This window comes from Falco naumanni, chromosome 12, assembly GCF_017639655.2.
Source record: "Falco naumanni isolate bFalNau1 chromosome 12, bFalNau1.pat, whole genome shotgun sequence".
Taxonomy (NCBI): Eukaryota; Metazoa; Chordata; class Aves; order Falconiformes; family Falconidae; genus Falco; species Falco naumanni.
Genome location: NC_054065.1, coordinates 33,243,084 through 33,258,461, shown reverse-complemented (window position 1 = coordinate 33,258,461; position 15,378 = coordinate 33,243,084). Strand labels below are relative to the sequence as shown.

At 51.7% G+C, this 15,378-nt stretch overlaps 1 protein-coding gene across 2 annotated transcripts; it reads right to left on the bottom strand.

Annotated features, from left to right (window-relative positions):
• Positions 1-1,794: 1,794 nt before the first annotated feature.
• On the bottom strand, positions 1,795-7,574 carry CST7 (cystatin F). Of its 2 annotated transcripts, none has more exons than XM_040612321.1 (4): positions 7,403-7,574; positions 2,984-3,156; positions 2,579-2,695; positions 1,795-2,125 (listed from the first exon to the last, which is right to left on the bottom strand). In XM_040612321.1, the coding sequence occupies exons 1-4, from the start codon at positions 7,548-7,550 to the stop codon at positions 2,048-2,050; spliced, it is 516 nt and encodes a 171-aa protein (XP_040468255.1). In that variant the 5' UTR covers positions 7,551-7,574; the 3' UTR covers positions 1,795-2,047. The 2 variants fall into 2 exon arrangements, with proteins under 2 accessions (XP_040468255.1, XP_040468254.1); XM_040612320.1 differs by having other exon boundaries at positions 7,400-7,569.
• Between the last annotated feature and the right edge of the window lie 7,804 nt (positions 7,575-15,378).

The window sequence follows — 15,378 nt, the reverse complement described above, 5'->3', positions numbered from 1 at the left end:
ATCTGTGTTGCAGTAAATTCTGGCAGCGGTTCCATGTAAAACATGCTCCAAACAAGCCTGTTTGGATAAAGAGGTCTGACCCGTCTTGCTGCATTTTTCTTGAGGCAGCAGCAAGAGCACGTTGGGTTTGTCAGCCTGCCTAGAGCCAGCTTCCCGGGCTTTAACCATCCTTCCTCTGACAAAGGGGGGAAGTGATGGGTGAGCAGGCTCAGCTGCTCGGTGGCGTGCTCCCTGCCTGCATCCCTGCACAGGCGCACGCTGTGTCCTGCCCCCTTGCCCCCATTGTGGCGTGTGGAACGGCTGAAGGCTCGCGTTGCTGAGCACCAGGCTGTCCTGCCAGCTGAAGGGAGACGTGTGGATCTGTCTGGCCTGCTCTGGAGCTGGCAGCCCAGTCGGAAGCCCTTGGCACTGTGTGAAGCACCCAGCTGAGTGGAAGAGGGATTGAAACCATTTCTAACCTTGTTGTGGTTCAGAGATGGCTCCTCTTGTCCTCTTCCAAGCTTAGCTGTGGCTTGGCTTTCCTGCTCTGTGGACAGCTCGAGTCGGCATAGCTGCCTTTCTTTTTCCTTGTCTTTGGCATCAGGCTGGCAGCCGTGGCTTGTGCAACGGATGAGTGTAGCAGCACACTGCATCCATCTGTGGTCCTTCTGCAGGTTTCTTCTGAGCACTTCTTTTTCTTTTCCCAGCTACGAGACTGCTGCCCCCAAAGATGAGGTGCAGCCCAGCTGCTTCTCCAGCACTGGGTGCTGGGGCTGAGCTGCTGCTGGGGCAGCTGCCCATCACAACCATGTTTCTGCAGCAGAGCTTGGGACTCGCCCAGCCTGCAAATGTTTGCTGTGGGATTACCTGGAGCAGAGACCTCAGCTCCTTAACAAGATACCTCTGTCTTAAGGTCTCTGGACCTTGGCCTGGAGCCCTTCACTAGCCTTTCCTGGCCGAATGCTTGTTATAAAGGCTGAATGTGGGGGTGTCGCTGCTAATACTGCTGCAGAAAGACAAGCAGCCATCAGAAGCAAAGGGATGTCTGTGGGAAGGAAGTGTTCTCTGCAGCTTAGGTCAGGCCCTATGCATTTATAAGTGCTGGTCTATGCATGAATGAACATGGGCTCAGGCTTTATTGCTGCAGTTACCCAAATCCTTCTGAATTTTAGTGTAAGCAATGGTTACTCGTCCATGAAGAATGAAGGCTGAAGGAATGGTAGATGCCCACGTAAAGAAGACCATCTTTCTACTAAACTTGAATATAAGCTGTGGTCAGCCAGAGATTGCATGTCTGGTATTAACCTGAATGAAACGACATTGTTCAGCCTCAGACAAAATATGCTTTGGGAATATGGAATAAATTTGGTTTATTTGGGATTATAATGCGGAATAAACCTTGGCATTTGCAATGATGCCCCTTCACACTATAGATTAGCTTTGGATTAAAGTAGAAGGTGTCGGGGCTGTGGGTGTGTTTCCAGACAGCTTTATCCATGCTCTTCTCTTGAAGAAAGAACAACGGCCTCACCCCTCCCTGACAGCTATATCTAACTTGTTCTCTAACGCTGGAGACTCTTCAGACTATTCTTTTTGTGTGTGTGTGTGTATCCCCATGCAAACTATCCTATCATTGTAAACCTTTCCTCAGTGCTGTAGTCACATGTGGTGTGGTTTAGACTTGTTTACATCATCGGTGTATGAAGATTCATCACACAATAAAGCAAGTCCAACCGAGCCTCCTGAGTGTGTTCGCACCGCCTGGGCATTCAGCTGGAGCGTGGATGGCTCTCTACAGAATGAACGACAACACGCTCTGGTCTGCAGTTTAGTTTTGGAAAAACAGATACAAAACTTGGACAGCAATAAAGTCAGTGAAGGTGGGTCTTTTCTTTGTCACTTTTAAGCATCTTTCTCAGGGGGAAAATAACAGTGTGCTTTGAGAGAAAAGCTCTGTGGTGGTTCTGTACAGCCGTTCCCTGCTTCAGTTTTGGTCTGATAGTCCAGGTAAGGAGAAACTCATGCTGGCAGATCCCCTGTAAGTGAGGTTCTCGTGGGGAAAGGTGAGTCAGTGACAAAGAGAAACAGGGACGTAAGCTTTATGTAACCAAGGCATTATCCAGACCTCAAAATAGCATCTCAGCATCTGCAAATAAAAGATGAATCGGTGACAAAGTTTGGGTGGCTGCTGGCTGCTCTCAGCATTGTGGGCTGTGATGGGGCAGGAGAGAACAGCCTTTTTGTCTGCCCCCTTTATCCTAGGAAAAGTACTGTTTGCTAAGTAATCATATCTTAGTGGGAAAACCCGTTAAGGCTTTTTTTTTTAACCCAGGAAATCTCTGTTCAGCACCTGCTCTATTTCTGCACGCTTTCACTCAGTTACCCGGGCACACAGGCTGGATGGCTGTGCCTGGCTCGGCTCCTGGCAGGCAGGGGCTGGCGCTGGGTGCATGAGAGGTGCTGTGCTGCTTACACTGGTGACCCCACCGCACCCCAGCGGGCTCTGCACGGGGGAGGCTTGTACATCTATGGGAAGATGGCAGAGCTGGCCAAGAATCACCTGCAGTTCCTGGGTGCCCCAAAGGAATTGGACACGTACCCGTTGCAGGTTTTTTTTCCTCTGGAAGTGACAGCTGTCCAGGCTGGAGTGCTCCCTCTTCTCACACACGGTGCGTCCAATTTCCACGTGCAGCATGTATTTCAGCCCTCTGACAATCTAGAGAAAGCAATTTCCTCCTTTAAAGTAAGGGCAGGGGACAGGGATGCCAACATTTTGGTTGGGCATAGAGTGCTACATCTGTGAATTGTGTGCAGCGTTGTGGGTTGACGTGTTTTGTGTTGCGTTACTGGGGTTGGGGCAGCTGGATGGGCTGGAGGGACCATACCACTTATCGCGTGTGTCGCGGTCCTGAGGAGGATCCGGGCTCCCATGTCTTGGGTGCTCTGTAGAGGTGTCTGTTGGTAAGTGGTTTGGAGGGCCATCAGGAGCCCGAGCTGCTCTTACCTGTACCATGGCTTTGTTTATTTGTGATTCCTTGAACAGAAAGAGGTCGTTGGAACTGTTGTTGTATCTGTAAACCCCGAAGCGAGCTGCCTTGCGCACGCCAGGGTTGTTGGTGTTCACCGGGACAGGGAAGCCAGGTTTCGTGGTTGAATGCGGTGGTGGTATGTAGGCAGCTGAAACAACACAAAACGTGAGTGCAGAAACACAGCCGATGCCTGAAACAGTGGGAGCTTCAGCCCTCTGAGCCAGTGCTGGACCCTCCTGCTCGTCCATGCACCTGCGCTTCAGAAGGACCTGGCTCGCACCCACACAGAGAAATTGTCCTTTGTGTGTCTGAAACAGCAAAACAGTCCTGTGCAAAGAAGCGACGTGAAACGACGTGGCTAGGTGTAGTAGCAGAGCTCACACTGACTTAGAAGAAGCCAGGGCATCACAAATATCATTTAGAATGTCTCTGCTACGCTTCCCAGCTCACAGAAGGCCCGGCTTTGAGTCTAGTTATAAAGGGAGACCGTGCTGCTCAGACTGTGAATGATTTTGATAACGTGTCAAACGCTGGCTGCAGGGTCCTGCTGCCCTTAGCTGGCACGCCAAGTTTAACTTGTAGACGTCTTTCCCACACTCCCTTAATCCTTTGATGGCATCTTGAAGTTTTTGTTTTAGGGGGATTTAGGTGGTGATAAAGGTGAGGGGAAGATAGATGCTGACCGAGGAGAGGGTGTCTATGTTCTCAGCTGGGCAGGGGCAGAACTTCAGCCAGCTCCCTGCTGCCCTGCAGAACAGGCTGCTTTGGCTGCTGAAGTGCTGCTGCCCTGGCCCACGTGCCAAGGACCATTTTTTCACAGCCATGGAGGAGAAACGTGTGTAGGAAGTGGAGGCTGGGGGGTGGAGGGGGAGCCCATCAGCTTTCAAATTTGAGCACGTCTTTCTACGCAGCCTTTATTACTATATATTCTTGGTTGTGTAGCTCATTTCCCCACATCCTTCTTTGTTTCAGTGCTTTAAAAGCAGCTCAAAGCTTACAGTTGATGTTATTACTTCCTCCCCTTTTTACATTTGCCTTCCCCTCCATTTTCCTGCTTCTGAAATACAAACAAGGAAAAACTCCTCAACCCATGCAAGCTGCCATGCAGCCAGGGCTGATGCTGAGACCTGCCAGTGCAGGAGGTGGCCCTCAGAGCTCGCGCTCTGTGTGTAGGCAGTGAGCCTGCGTGTGCATGTGCACGAATATGTGCACACAGAGCTTGTACCAAATTTGCTGTGAAAGTCATGCTTTTTATCACCTCCAGCTTTTTTTTTCACAGCTAGATCTCACAGCCAAGCACAGAGCAGACTGTATTTAAGCCAGTTTGTACTGAGAAACCCCAATAGGGGAGAGAGGGACGACTTGATGATCCAGAGTCTATATTAAAAAAAACCCAACAAATAAATAACATTATATGCCATCATCTGCATAGGAGGCTGCAAAAATTCAACTTTCAGGTTGATTACGTGCATCCTAGTTACACTATCACAGCCTCCCCTGCAGGTGCTAATTGCTGCACCCCCTTGTAACACTGCTTAGGGATTCAAGTGTTGACCTGCAAAGGAGAGACTCAGTTCCACGTCCCTCCTCAACCCAAGGGTGTCCAAATTCATGTCTTACACCCCAGCTACCTTAATGACCATCACATTTTCTTGCAGGTGGGAGCTGAGAGACCCAGGCCACATGTCTGAGAGGAGCGGATGTTCTGTAAGCAGCTTTCTGTCTAGTGTGGAGGTGACAAGCTTTCCTGTCCCACATCTCTGATCTGCGTTGGGACTGGGTGTGCAGCCAGTGCTGGGCAACCCGGCAGTGTTTTTTTTGCCTAACAGCCCAGAATCCACTGTAGGTCCTGACACTGTTCTCGGCGGGGGTGATACTTTCCCATGGCAGCAAGGGTGGGATTCAGGAGTCACAGAAACTCGCGAGCGTGCAGCCTAGGGCTGAAGCTGTTTCTCAGGCAGCAGATCTTATCCAGTGCTCAGCTCATGGGCAAAACTTTCTTAAGCATCTGTTAGTCCTCTTGTCCTGAACAGAGATTCTGCTTGGGCATTAAGGTGGTGGGACCCGTGGATGATGTGAGGGCCATGCAGGACCTGCCTGAAGTCAGAAAGGAAGGTTGGTACAGAGCAGGATCTTTGTTGGGTCTTGCCCATAAGGCCAGCTGTCCCCCTCCTAGGGGATGCCCTGCCTTTTCCTGTGCCATCAGCACTAACCCGATGGCTTACAGGAACTAGCTCTTTCCTGAGCTCACCTACCGATCGAGCAGGCTGGGAGCAGGTCACTGGCTTGGGCTCCTCTGGCTGCTCTCCAGGACCTTGCCTGAATCTGTGCTCTTATGCCTGCTGGAAAGTCAGATGTGGCAGTGATGGGGATTTGACAGCCGATACTGTCCCTTGTAGCAGTAGGAGGTAAGTGCAGGCTTTTTCTGTCTTAGCACAAGGTCCTGTTGTGGCTTAATAGGCCTCAACACCTCCTGAGTCATGCTGACGTCTTTGCCAGGCACGGGGTGGCAGGGTGAGGAGGCTGGCTGGAGTCATGCTGTGTGTATGGGAAGAAAACTATGAAGTGTGTTGCTCAAAGCAAGAGTCAAGGCTCCCAAGTGCCTTTGTTCCTGACTCCAGTGCCTGGCAGATCCAGCAGCGTCACACGTGGCATGTGGGGAGGTAGGATTATGGCCTGGCAAGCTGGACTGTGTGTTGTGAATGAGTAGCGGGCTGGTACTACACCGTGTGTTGTAGGCAGGTGGCAGGCTAGTATATTTTCACTCCAGTTTTCACCAGGGGTACTGGGCACTTCATCTCTACGCATTGCAGCTTGGTGTTGAAAATTGCTCATACCAGAGCGAAGTGGGTGCAAAGTGAGTCTTTTTGGAAGAATTTTACCCTCCCCTGCCCCCATTTTCCTCTGTTGACCCAGATTCCTCAAGGCTAGGATTTTTTTTCCTTTATGTGCTTTGATTCTTAGTCAGGTCACTGCATGGCACACATGCTGGTCTGAAACAGCCGTCACTGTTTGGAATAGTGAGCACCACTGGATTTCCAAAACCTCGAAACTCTGGTGTGAGGCACTTGTAGTTCTGATGTTATTCACCACGTTTCCTGACAGCTTCTTCCCTGGCTTGGCCCTTAAGGGCAATCACCCTAAAAAGCTGAACATGTGTAAGGTGATGGCCCGGTGCCAGGAGCAAAGCAAAATGGCCAGAGGGCCGGACGGTGCAGGGCTCTGGGCACGGCGGTGCTGGGGAAAGGCTCCTCACTGAGAGCCAGCTGGGAGCAGTGGCACCGCATGACTTGGCCAGGCACCGGCGATGCTCAGGGTCCCGGAGGATGTCATCTCATGGCCTGGGAAAAACCTCTTTCTGCTCTACAGGGAGATGCTTAGGGCCAGAGCGTTTGTATTTCAGACTCTGTCCTTGTTTCTGCGTTTGGAAATGTGGAGAGGGGAAAAACCCGTCTGCCCTCCTCCTCCTCTTCCTTCCTCCTCCTCATCCTGTTGGGCAGTAGTAGAGCAGGCTTCTCTTGCTCCGAGTTCAAAAGCAACTGCCGTTATTAAGCAAGAGAGGGCTGTTCTTGCAGGAAAGAGCTGAATGTTGTATTAAGCAGCTCTCTCTTGCCCATTCCTCATTGAGGAATAATTTGGGAGCCCTGTTCCTGCAGCACGAGAGAGCAATCCCATGGATCCTTTCTCCCAGCCTGTAGTGAAGCAAATAGGCAGATGGCAACAAGTTGCCGTTTTTTTAGAAAGTGCTTTCAAAAACTCCTCCCCATTACTAGGAACAAGACTAGGCTTTATCTTTACGTGTAAGATGCACCAAAGTTCCTGCATGCCCCTGCAACCCCCAAAGGAAACCACAGCTGAAGCAGAAAGCTGCTGACTGGCCGAGCCCCGTCCCTGGGCGCGTTAGCACGGCGCACGGCAGCCAAAGTAGAACTGAAGTAGAGCTAAAACCTTCAGAGAGCAAACACGCCTGCCTGCAGCTCCCGTTCCGAAGGTTTAAGGCCAGCTGCAATCAAGAGAGTCTCCTTGCTCAGCAAAGAAAGAAATTATATGGAGTAAAAGTCAGTTAATCGGTGCTCCAGCGCCCATCTGTAGTTAGCAGTCAAATTGTTACCCACAGTCTTGTGATTTAATAGTCAAGGTCATGCAGAGTTTAAACACTGACAAATAAAACTGTGAGCTGACTTTAAAATCCTTAGATGATGTCCCTGGATAACGTGGTTCCCTGCAAGGGGAGAAAGTCTTTTATGCAGTTGATTTCCAGCTGCAGCCTGAACCCTGCAGCGCCGAGCCAGCACGGGCAGCAGCCGCAGGGCTTATTTACCAGCGCATTAGGAAGCAGCACTTGTAGGACCCAAAGCACAAGGAAGATGGAAATTATTTCCTGCTCTTACCACCTGAAGTCCTGGTGAAGCCCCAGACTGCTAAACAGCAAAGTGCGGCGAAGCTGCAGGTGAAGTTGGCTGCCATCTCCACCGCGTCCAACGAGGAGCCGGCCGGGGCCCCGCTTCCTGCGGGGGAAGATGCGCTCCCTCGGGTGCTCATTGGCTGCCAGGGCAGAAAAAAGTCACCCGAAAACCCCTGAACGTCACACTGATGCAGGCTTCTCCTGCTGATGGCCACGTGCCTGCAAGCCCATCTGCAGAGCTCTGCCTCGGTGGCGGTGGCACAGCCCTGCCTCGGCTGGGGGCTGTGCCCTGCAGGAGCACGGGCAGGCGCGTGCGGTGGGCACTGGGACATGGTGTGGGGGCGGGGAGGGTGACAGTCATGGGCTTTAACGTTCATGGGGAAATTAATCCCGAAGGAAGGGGCAGTGAGCCATGGGGGGGCAGCTCCTGACTTGTACGGGGGCGTCTGCATGGGGAGAAGCCTGACAGAGGCGATGCTTCCCCCGACATGGAGATGTGGGGTTCGGGTGAGGGAGACAAGGGGGTTCCAGGGGGTTTAGGGGGCTGTGTGGAGCAGAGCCACAGGAAGAGGATTTTGGTTTTGGTGGCAGAGGAGAACCGTGCCCCACGTTTGTGTGTTTTGACAAGAGGAAAGGGCTGCGCTGGGCTCAGAGGAGAGGTTTTCTCCAGGGGCTCTCCAAAGAGCAAGAGAAGCATGTGGAAAGGGGTGGTTCGGCGCTCTGCGGTTCGCAGAGATTTCCAGCTCTGGGGTCAGGTCCCCCCGCGTCGGTACGCAGCCTGCAAAGAGCTCCTCTCCGGGCAGCACTGGCCTGTGCCGAGGAGCTCACGAGTGTGGGAAAAGGGTTTGGTCTCCAGACCTTATGATGCACCTGGAATAAGCAGCTGCCAGATTCAGGAGACTGGGAGATGAGCTGACGTCTCACTGGAGGGCCGGGAGTGGTGGCCCTCAGTCCGTGCGTCTGGTTCAGGTGAGCAAGGCATTGCTGGAGCACTCGCCCCAGCACCCAGCTGAGCTCCTTTTGGAGCAGAGACATCTCGTGGCCTGAAGGAAGGTCCTAACCGGGCAGCGTGGGTGGCGCGTAAGAAGCTGGAGGAAAATAATCTTAGTGCTTCCTTGTGGGAAGGGATTAGGTAAATCCTCTGTTGAAATATCCCCACCAAGAAGGAATGAGGCAAGCATGGAAAGTCGCATTTATCATCAGTCCTACGTGCACAGAGCTTCTGAATCAGATTCCAAAGCCTGTGGAAAACACTGAGAGAATGAGAGGGACTATGCTGGGCGGGGTTTGCCCCTGTGCTGCCACCTTTTTTTTTTTTTCTTTTGGTTGGCTGGTTGGTTTCTTTTGAGCTCACACAGCGGCCTGTCCCTCAACAGAGGCACAGGCAGAGGCTGATTCAGGTACCTTCAGCTCTTCCTTTCTCTCGAGGACTGTGCTCTACAGTTCCCACTTCACTGAGAGGCTCTGGGGGAGCGTCTTGGGAAGGCTCCAGTCGAGCCCCCAGCACACGAGCAGGAGGTGGTTGGGACCCTCGTCATCAGATCCCAACACATCTCCTGCGTGTTGCAAGAGCCTGTTTGTCACCCTGCCGCATGACGCACCAGAAGGGGGTTCAGGCTCCCCGCGGGACCTCCACCTGTTCTCCCTCTGCTGCCTGGTGAGCTCACAGCCCCCGGATTCGAGCTGAAAGGGACCCCAGTGCCAGCGGCTGGGGGGGCGGGGGGATCTCCCTTGGAGTGTAGATTCCTTCCTTACTTAAAACAAGCGCCCCGGGACAGCAGCAGCAGCCCTCGGGAGGGGACTGGTGGCACTGGGGACACTGGCTGGCGGGGCTGCGGAGGTGCACGAGCCGGGTGGGAGGGCGGCGCGTGCCGCAGCTGCAAGGCCGCTGCCACTAGAGGGCGCCAGAAGGCAACGGGCTGTGCCCGGTCCCGGCCCCAGCAGAGCCCCCCGAACCGCCGCGCCTGAGGGCTGGGGGGGCTGGGGGGGCTGGGGGGGCTGGGGGGCCCTCCCGGTGGTCCCGGCTCCCGCAGAGCATCCCGAGCCACCGCTGCTGCCTTACCTCTGACCTGAGGCTGGGGGGGCTGGGGGGCCCTCCTGGAAGCCCCTTCCTCTGCACAGCAGCCAAAGGCGAGTGCAGACCTCAGGGCAGAGTTGTCCCCAGCGGAGTGGGGACAGACCCAGGGGCAGTGGCCCTGTTTCAGGCTCAGCCAAACCCAGCGATGCCTCGGAGGCGGTGGGTGGCTTTGAGGGACCAGCCCCTGGGAGGCCGGTGGGTGCCCCGGGGCAGAGGGCACATGCGTGTGGTCTGGTGCGAACCCGGATTGTGCCACCTTCTGCCATCCCACTGCGGTGGCATCTGTGCTGCCACCGGCTTTGTCCTGGGGAGCTCAGCACCCACTCTTTGCTGAGGAGCACCCTTCACTCTGAACAGGGTCTGTAAAGCCAGACAGTGACTTGAAGCAAGCAGCGTGTGTTTGCAGAGGACACCTTTTTTTTTTTTTTTGCCTTCTTCCCTCTCCCCTTTTCATAAAATTGCTTGTTTACAGCTCTTCCAAATTAGCTTTTCCTTTTTCTAAAAACTTTTATGATTCTGGTGAGGAAGTTTTTCCACTTCTTTTCCCCTAGGAAGTAACAGAGTGCTAACGAGCATTAATATTAATAGTGCCAGGTACTGTTATGTAAAAAAACCCCCAAACAACAGAACGCCAAAAACCTCACCAAAAAACTCCCTCCCCCCAGTATCTGACAAACAACATCAAACTCCTCCAAGCCCCCAGTAGGCAAATACTTGATGTTTTTCTTTGGGATTTTTTTGTGCCATGAAGGAACCTGGGACTGGAACTGTTGCCCCTTTGCCATGTGCCATTCCAAGCAGCTGCCATCTCGCGGGACACTGCTCTGTGCCCCAAATCCCTCTGTGGGAGGAGTGGAGCAGTGTGATGTCTTGTCTGACATCCAGCCTTGGAAAACAAGTCAGATCCTCTTCTCGTTGAAGCCCCCTCGGTCACTGATGGGAATTTCACTCACTTTCTCTGGGATGCAGGTGCAGACCACCTGCTGCACCAGCACGGGCATGCAGTATGCTCTGCGAGGTAGTTTACACTTTCTATAAACTCCCCACTACGTGGCTGTTCCTTTGTGAGCAGAAATCCTGAACAGGGATGAGAGTACATGAGCAAGGAAAGGCTCGCTGATTATCCCAGGGTAAACAGAGCGTTTGCTTTAAGCAAATAGCTAGCCCTGACTCAGTCTAAATCAAGCTTGTGATCTTTCTGCATTAAGCCAGGTTAAATAGATCTTAAAAGACTTGCACGTGTGAAGAATCCTCATGTTTGTCTTCGCGTGAGTAGAGGATGTTTATCACAAGTCATGGGACATTGTCTGCTTTTCCCGGCGAGGGAATCTGCAGAGTCTGTTCTCTCAGGCTGGGTTACTGGAGGCTTTGGAAACAGTGCAACTGTGGAGATGTTTCTGATTAAAATAAAAGGAACCAAACAACTTTTATTATACAAAAATCAAATATAATTATATCCGCCTTTTCTATTGAAGAAGCAAAATCCACAGTACCTGAAGTTTGATTCCCCCCCCCCCCCCCGCCCCTGACATTTCATGAACAAGGTAGACTTCTTCAGCATCGCTTTTTTGCTTCTGCCATTCAACTCAGACCTTTGTGTAGCATAACCCAGCAGTTGCTACCGTGGCTTCCTGGAATAATGCCAGTGGGGTCTGCAAGGGGTCAAGTTGGAATTACACTCCTATAAATGCAATCAGCATCTAGCCCTGCACCCACAGCATTTCATTATCCATTCTGACTCCCTTTTGGCACTTCACGGATCAATGGGGAACTGTAAGAAAAATTTATCTCATTAACTTTTGGAGGATGATTGGAGTGTGTTTGAATCGTGCTTTCAAAAGTTTTAATTAAGACATATTTACTGGTGCCAATAGTTGGGTGATTTTTTTTTTTCCCCTTTAAACTTTTTTACATTTTCCAGGCCTTCATCTGATCCCCAGGGCAACTAATTTAGTTGGCTTTGCTTTAATGAAGGATATGAGCAAGAGGATGCTTTTTTGACTCTCAGATGGAATAAAGAAATCTCTGTATTTCACCATTTAGTAGACTAGTACGTGGGAAAACGTGTGTCCCTTTGGCAGAGTGGCAACAGCAGGCTTTGAGCCTCAGAGGTGAAAGAGGTGGCACGATGTCATCTTCCGCACCGGAGACCTGCACTTTGCAGATGCTGAAGTATGCTGAGGTGCAGAGAAAGGATGGTCTGAGGAGGAAGGACCAGGATAAAGAATTCAGGTGAGGACTCAGCTGCTCCTCTGCCTTCCTATAGCAGGGACACCTTCCCAGCCCGTCTTTTGTAAGTGGAGAACCATGCGGCTCACAGCAGCAGCTTTGCGGTACAGGGTCACATGGACAAGCTACAGGATGCTGACACCCTTCGGAGCAGGCATGTGGCTGAAGTTTGATGAGGTACAAGGGAAGGAGGAAAATGGTTCACAGCATGTGTGCCTACGTAGGATTAAGTCACCAATGGTGGCCACAGTCGGGGTTATGGGTCTGTGTACTTGGTAGCAATAGGATGCAGAGGAGAAACTTGGGTTTGACACTGGATGGGTTGGCCTCACCCCAGGTATGTGTCTCCTTGTGCTCCCTTGTGTCTTCTGTCAGATGCTCTGTAGCTCCAACACCACACCTGTGCCTCCACTGCGAAACTAATTTTGCCATGCAGTTCCAAGGCTCATGCAGTTGCATCTGTTTTTCTACCAGCTATAACTTTTGAACTGATGAATTTCAATCCAATACAAAGGCAGGCTGGAAGACCTGGGGATTATCTGGTTAACACACATTTCTAGAGAAGAAAGAACCAAATTGATGGGTGGGCTGAGGTGGGGTTGGGGAGCACAACTGTGATGTTTAGCCTATCTGCCAGCCACACTGTCAGCTGAGTGCAGAGATTGCCTATAGATTGCACTGTGAGCATATTTATAAGGGATGGCTGTATGTAAAGACCCCTCCATATTTTACCTTGGGGCTATTCTGTTAATTTTGAGATGAGGAAACCTCGTATCCCCTCCCTCTCCACCTGCAGATTTGAATTAGTTCACTCCTAGGACAAACCTGCTCCTCCCTACAACCGCTGCAGTGAGGAAGGAGATACATGTTTTGCTGAGATCCCAGTGCTGTTCCCACTACAGCATCCAAGGTTTGCTACTTGAATTTAAAATCAGCTAGAGCCCGATTATCTCAGTAAGAACAAATCCTCCGTTTCTAACAGTAACATGACATACAGATGCCCAGGGCAAAGGTCCTGTTAGCCCTGAACCTTCTCTTGGAGCACAGCCTGGAGGGGACCATTACTGTTCTAAACTACCTTGCAAGTATTTCAAATCACCTTGTTCTCAATCCCATTTGGGGACCACACTTTTGCTGGGAACTACTGATGGGGAGAGGTTGATGACCCTGCAGATGTTCCCTGCCTCAGTTTCCCCCACTGACTTTTTCTATATTTTGCTGGTTTTACAGCGGCCACCTGATCAGAGCCTGCTTTGTGACAGAGCCTCTTGGTAAGATCATAACTTGAGACGAGTAACAATGAAGCGCTGCCAGTTCAGCTTTTGCCCCTGTGGCACCTTGCTTTCTCAAATGTCAGTCTGCATACAGCGGCTTCTCTCCCCACTCTGCTAACCCCCCCCACCCTGCACGGTGCTGAGTGTGGTCAGACACCAGTGCAAGCCCCTGCAAACCTCTTAGCAAATGTGACGGAGAGAAGTGCTGGCTCAGCCAGCCAGCTGGGGACCTGTTCAGAGGAGACCAACCTGGTCAAATAGATCTTTTTCTTATCATCTTGGAAAGTGCCTGGGAATAGCCACAGGCTTAGGTAGACGCTTAATGTTGCTAATTGTTTGTGTTTCAGTAGCGCTGGAGGTCCCTGCTGTGGACTAAGGGTCTGTCGTGCAGGAGGTCCATAGAAAGCACCCACCAAATGAACTCGTGAGCTCTTTCTGTTAGACACCAGCTACCACAGTGGGCAATTAGTTAGCAAGTCTCTGGCTAGGTCACCGATGCGAGCACTCGCAGCTGCTGATTACAGCTGCTTTTCCTCCCATCCTGCCACCCTGGAGGGAGCAAGCCGCTGTTCCTCTGCAAAGCAAGAAGGGGCTGTCTTGGTGGGGGAGGGGGGAGGCTGGGTGGTGGTATATAATCTCAAGAGGGGTGGGTAATGCTGGAAAAGGGAAATGTGGTCTGCTTGTGTTTTGCATCCAGGTGCATCTGCATGGCGATGCACACAAGTGCAGATGTAGATTTGTTGTGTCTTGCCCATAAACCTGTTCAAAGGCAGTGGCCCAAAGAGGCTCTGAAAGCCCCTTCTTGTCATCTAAGGATAGGAGTGGCCTCAAGTAATTTGGTATTTGTCTTCCCAGATGTCTTGCAAATTAATTCATTGTGTGTTTGCCCAGCCTACGCTGGACCTGTGGAAATGATACAGCATGTGCTGGGTACTCGGGACCAGTTGGTCCTTCGTCCAGAACACCACTGGGCTCCCCGCTCTGTTTGCACTCACTTTTACCACCTGCTGGCATTCTTACTGCTCACTCTCATATTTAATAATTCTCTCTAGACAGGGCAGATGCTTTTGACAAGAGAACAGCAAATGTTGTGATCGGGATAAGAACAGGGTGTTGGGACGGGGTGCTGGAATGCGGGGTCCCTGTGCTGTGCTGCATGCCCTGCTCAGAAACACGGCTGGTGGGAGCGATTGCTCTGGGGCAGAGGGGTCACCAAAGGCAGCGTGTGCCACACTCACTGCATCTTTTTAAACAGGATGATCACTTCTTTTCTGTGGGGCAAATTGACTGACCTCACAGCTCAATGGGTACATTGACTGACCTCACAGCTCAATGGGTACATTGAAAGTATTTGCCACGGTGTCCTGCGGGCAGGGATGCGGGGAAGCTGAAGAGGGCCAGAGCTGCTGAGGAGCCGTTTGGGTAGCCAAAGCAGGGCTTGCAGTGAGAGGCTGTCTCAGGCTGGCAGTGGTCAAGGGATACGTTTCAGATGAACAACGCGTTTTCTATATTCAGTCTGGGCACAAGCCATGAAAAAGCAAGTGCAAGAATGGGTGAGGCATGGTGGTGCTGCAATGCACGCCTGGGTCTGCAATGCAGTGCGTGCTGCAGGTCTCCCAGTATGAAAGGAGACAAATCTGTGCTCTCTAGCTGTGTTTAAAAATCCCATTCACAACTCTGTGGAGCTTCTCCATCTGGCAGGTACCCAGGTACTCAGCACTGCTGAGACTTGGATCTGACAGCCCCAGTCTGCCTCTGCTCTGGTGTGTCGCCTATTACCACCACTGCCAGCTCTGACCTGGTGCTTCACATCCCTGAGGAGCAACCATAAGCTGATTTGAGGCAGGGCTAAGCTATAATTTCATATGCAGGTGGCAACACCAACATGTGCAAAATGCTCCCAGGGCTAGGAAGATAGCGTTGCAGGTGTTTTCCTAAAGAGAGCAGAAAATTGAATCTAATTTAAAGGAAGCAGAGAGGTGTCCATTACAGCGATAATGGACCTAGGCAGGGGGACAGCTTTGTGCTGCCCCTCTCCTGTGAGCGGTACCTGGGGGTGCCCAGGCTCTGGGCAGCAGATGAAGTCCTCCTCCCTTCCTTCCCAGCTGCTCTGCATCTCCCTGCAGTTTGGGCAGAGGCCAAAAAGCCGCACAAGTGTTACCTACTGAAATCCATCACTGAGAAACTTGGTTAAGCCAGTTCTATAGCAACAAAAGTGAAGAATCAATCAGAGCTTAATTATCTTTCTGGAATGAAACAAGAGCTGAACACAACAGCAGTTTCACAGCAATTCACATCCCTGCCCTTCCACTCCGCCTGAAAGGTAGCACAAGCCTTTTCCTGCATTCAGCTTTTCTTTCCCTTTAACACCAGATAATCAGCTTA

What these genes read in the sequence shown, in the direction of transcription:
- CST7 (XM_040612320.1), bottom strand. Translation starts at nt 7,550, where the DNA reads ATGAGCACCCGAGGGAGCGCATCTTCCCCCGCAGGAAGCGGGGCCCCG. An exon ending in CTTCACCAGGACTTCAGGTG is followed by an intron (nt 3,157 to 7,399) that starts GTAAGAGCAGGA and finishes GTGTTGTTTCAG; the next exon opens with CTGCCTACATACCACCACCG. An exon ending in GGAAAAAAAACCTGCAACGG is followed by an intron (nt 2,126 to 2,578) that starts GTACGTGTCCAA and finishes TTTTATTTGCAG; the next exon opens with ATGCTGAGATGCTATTTTGA.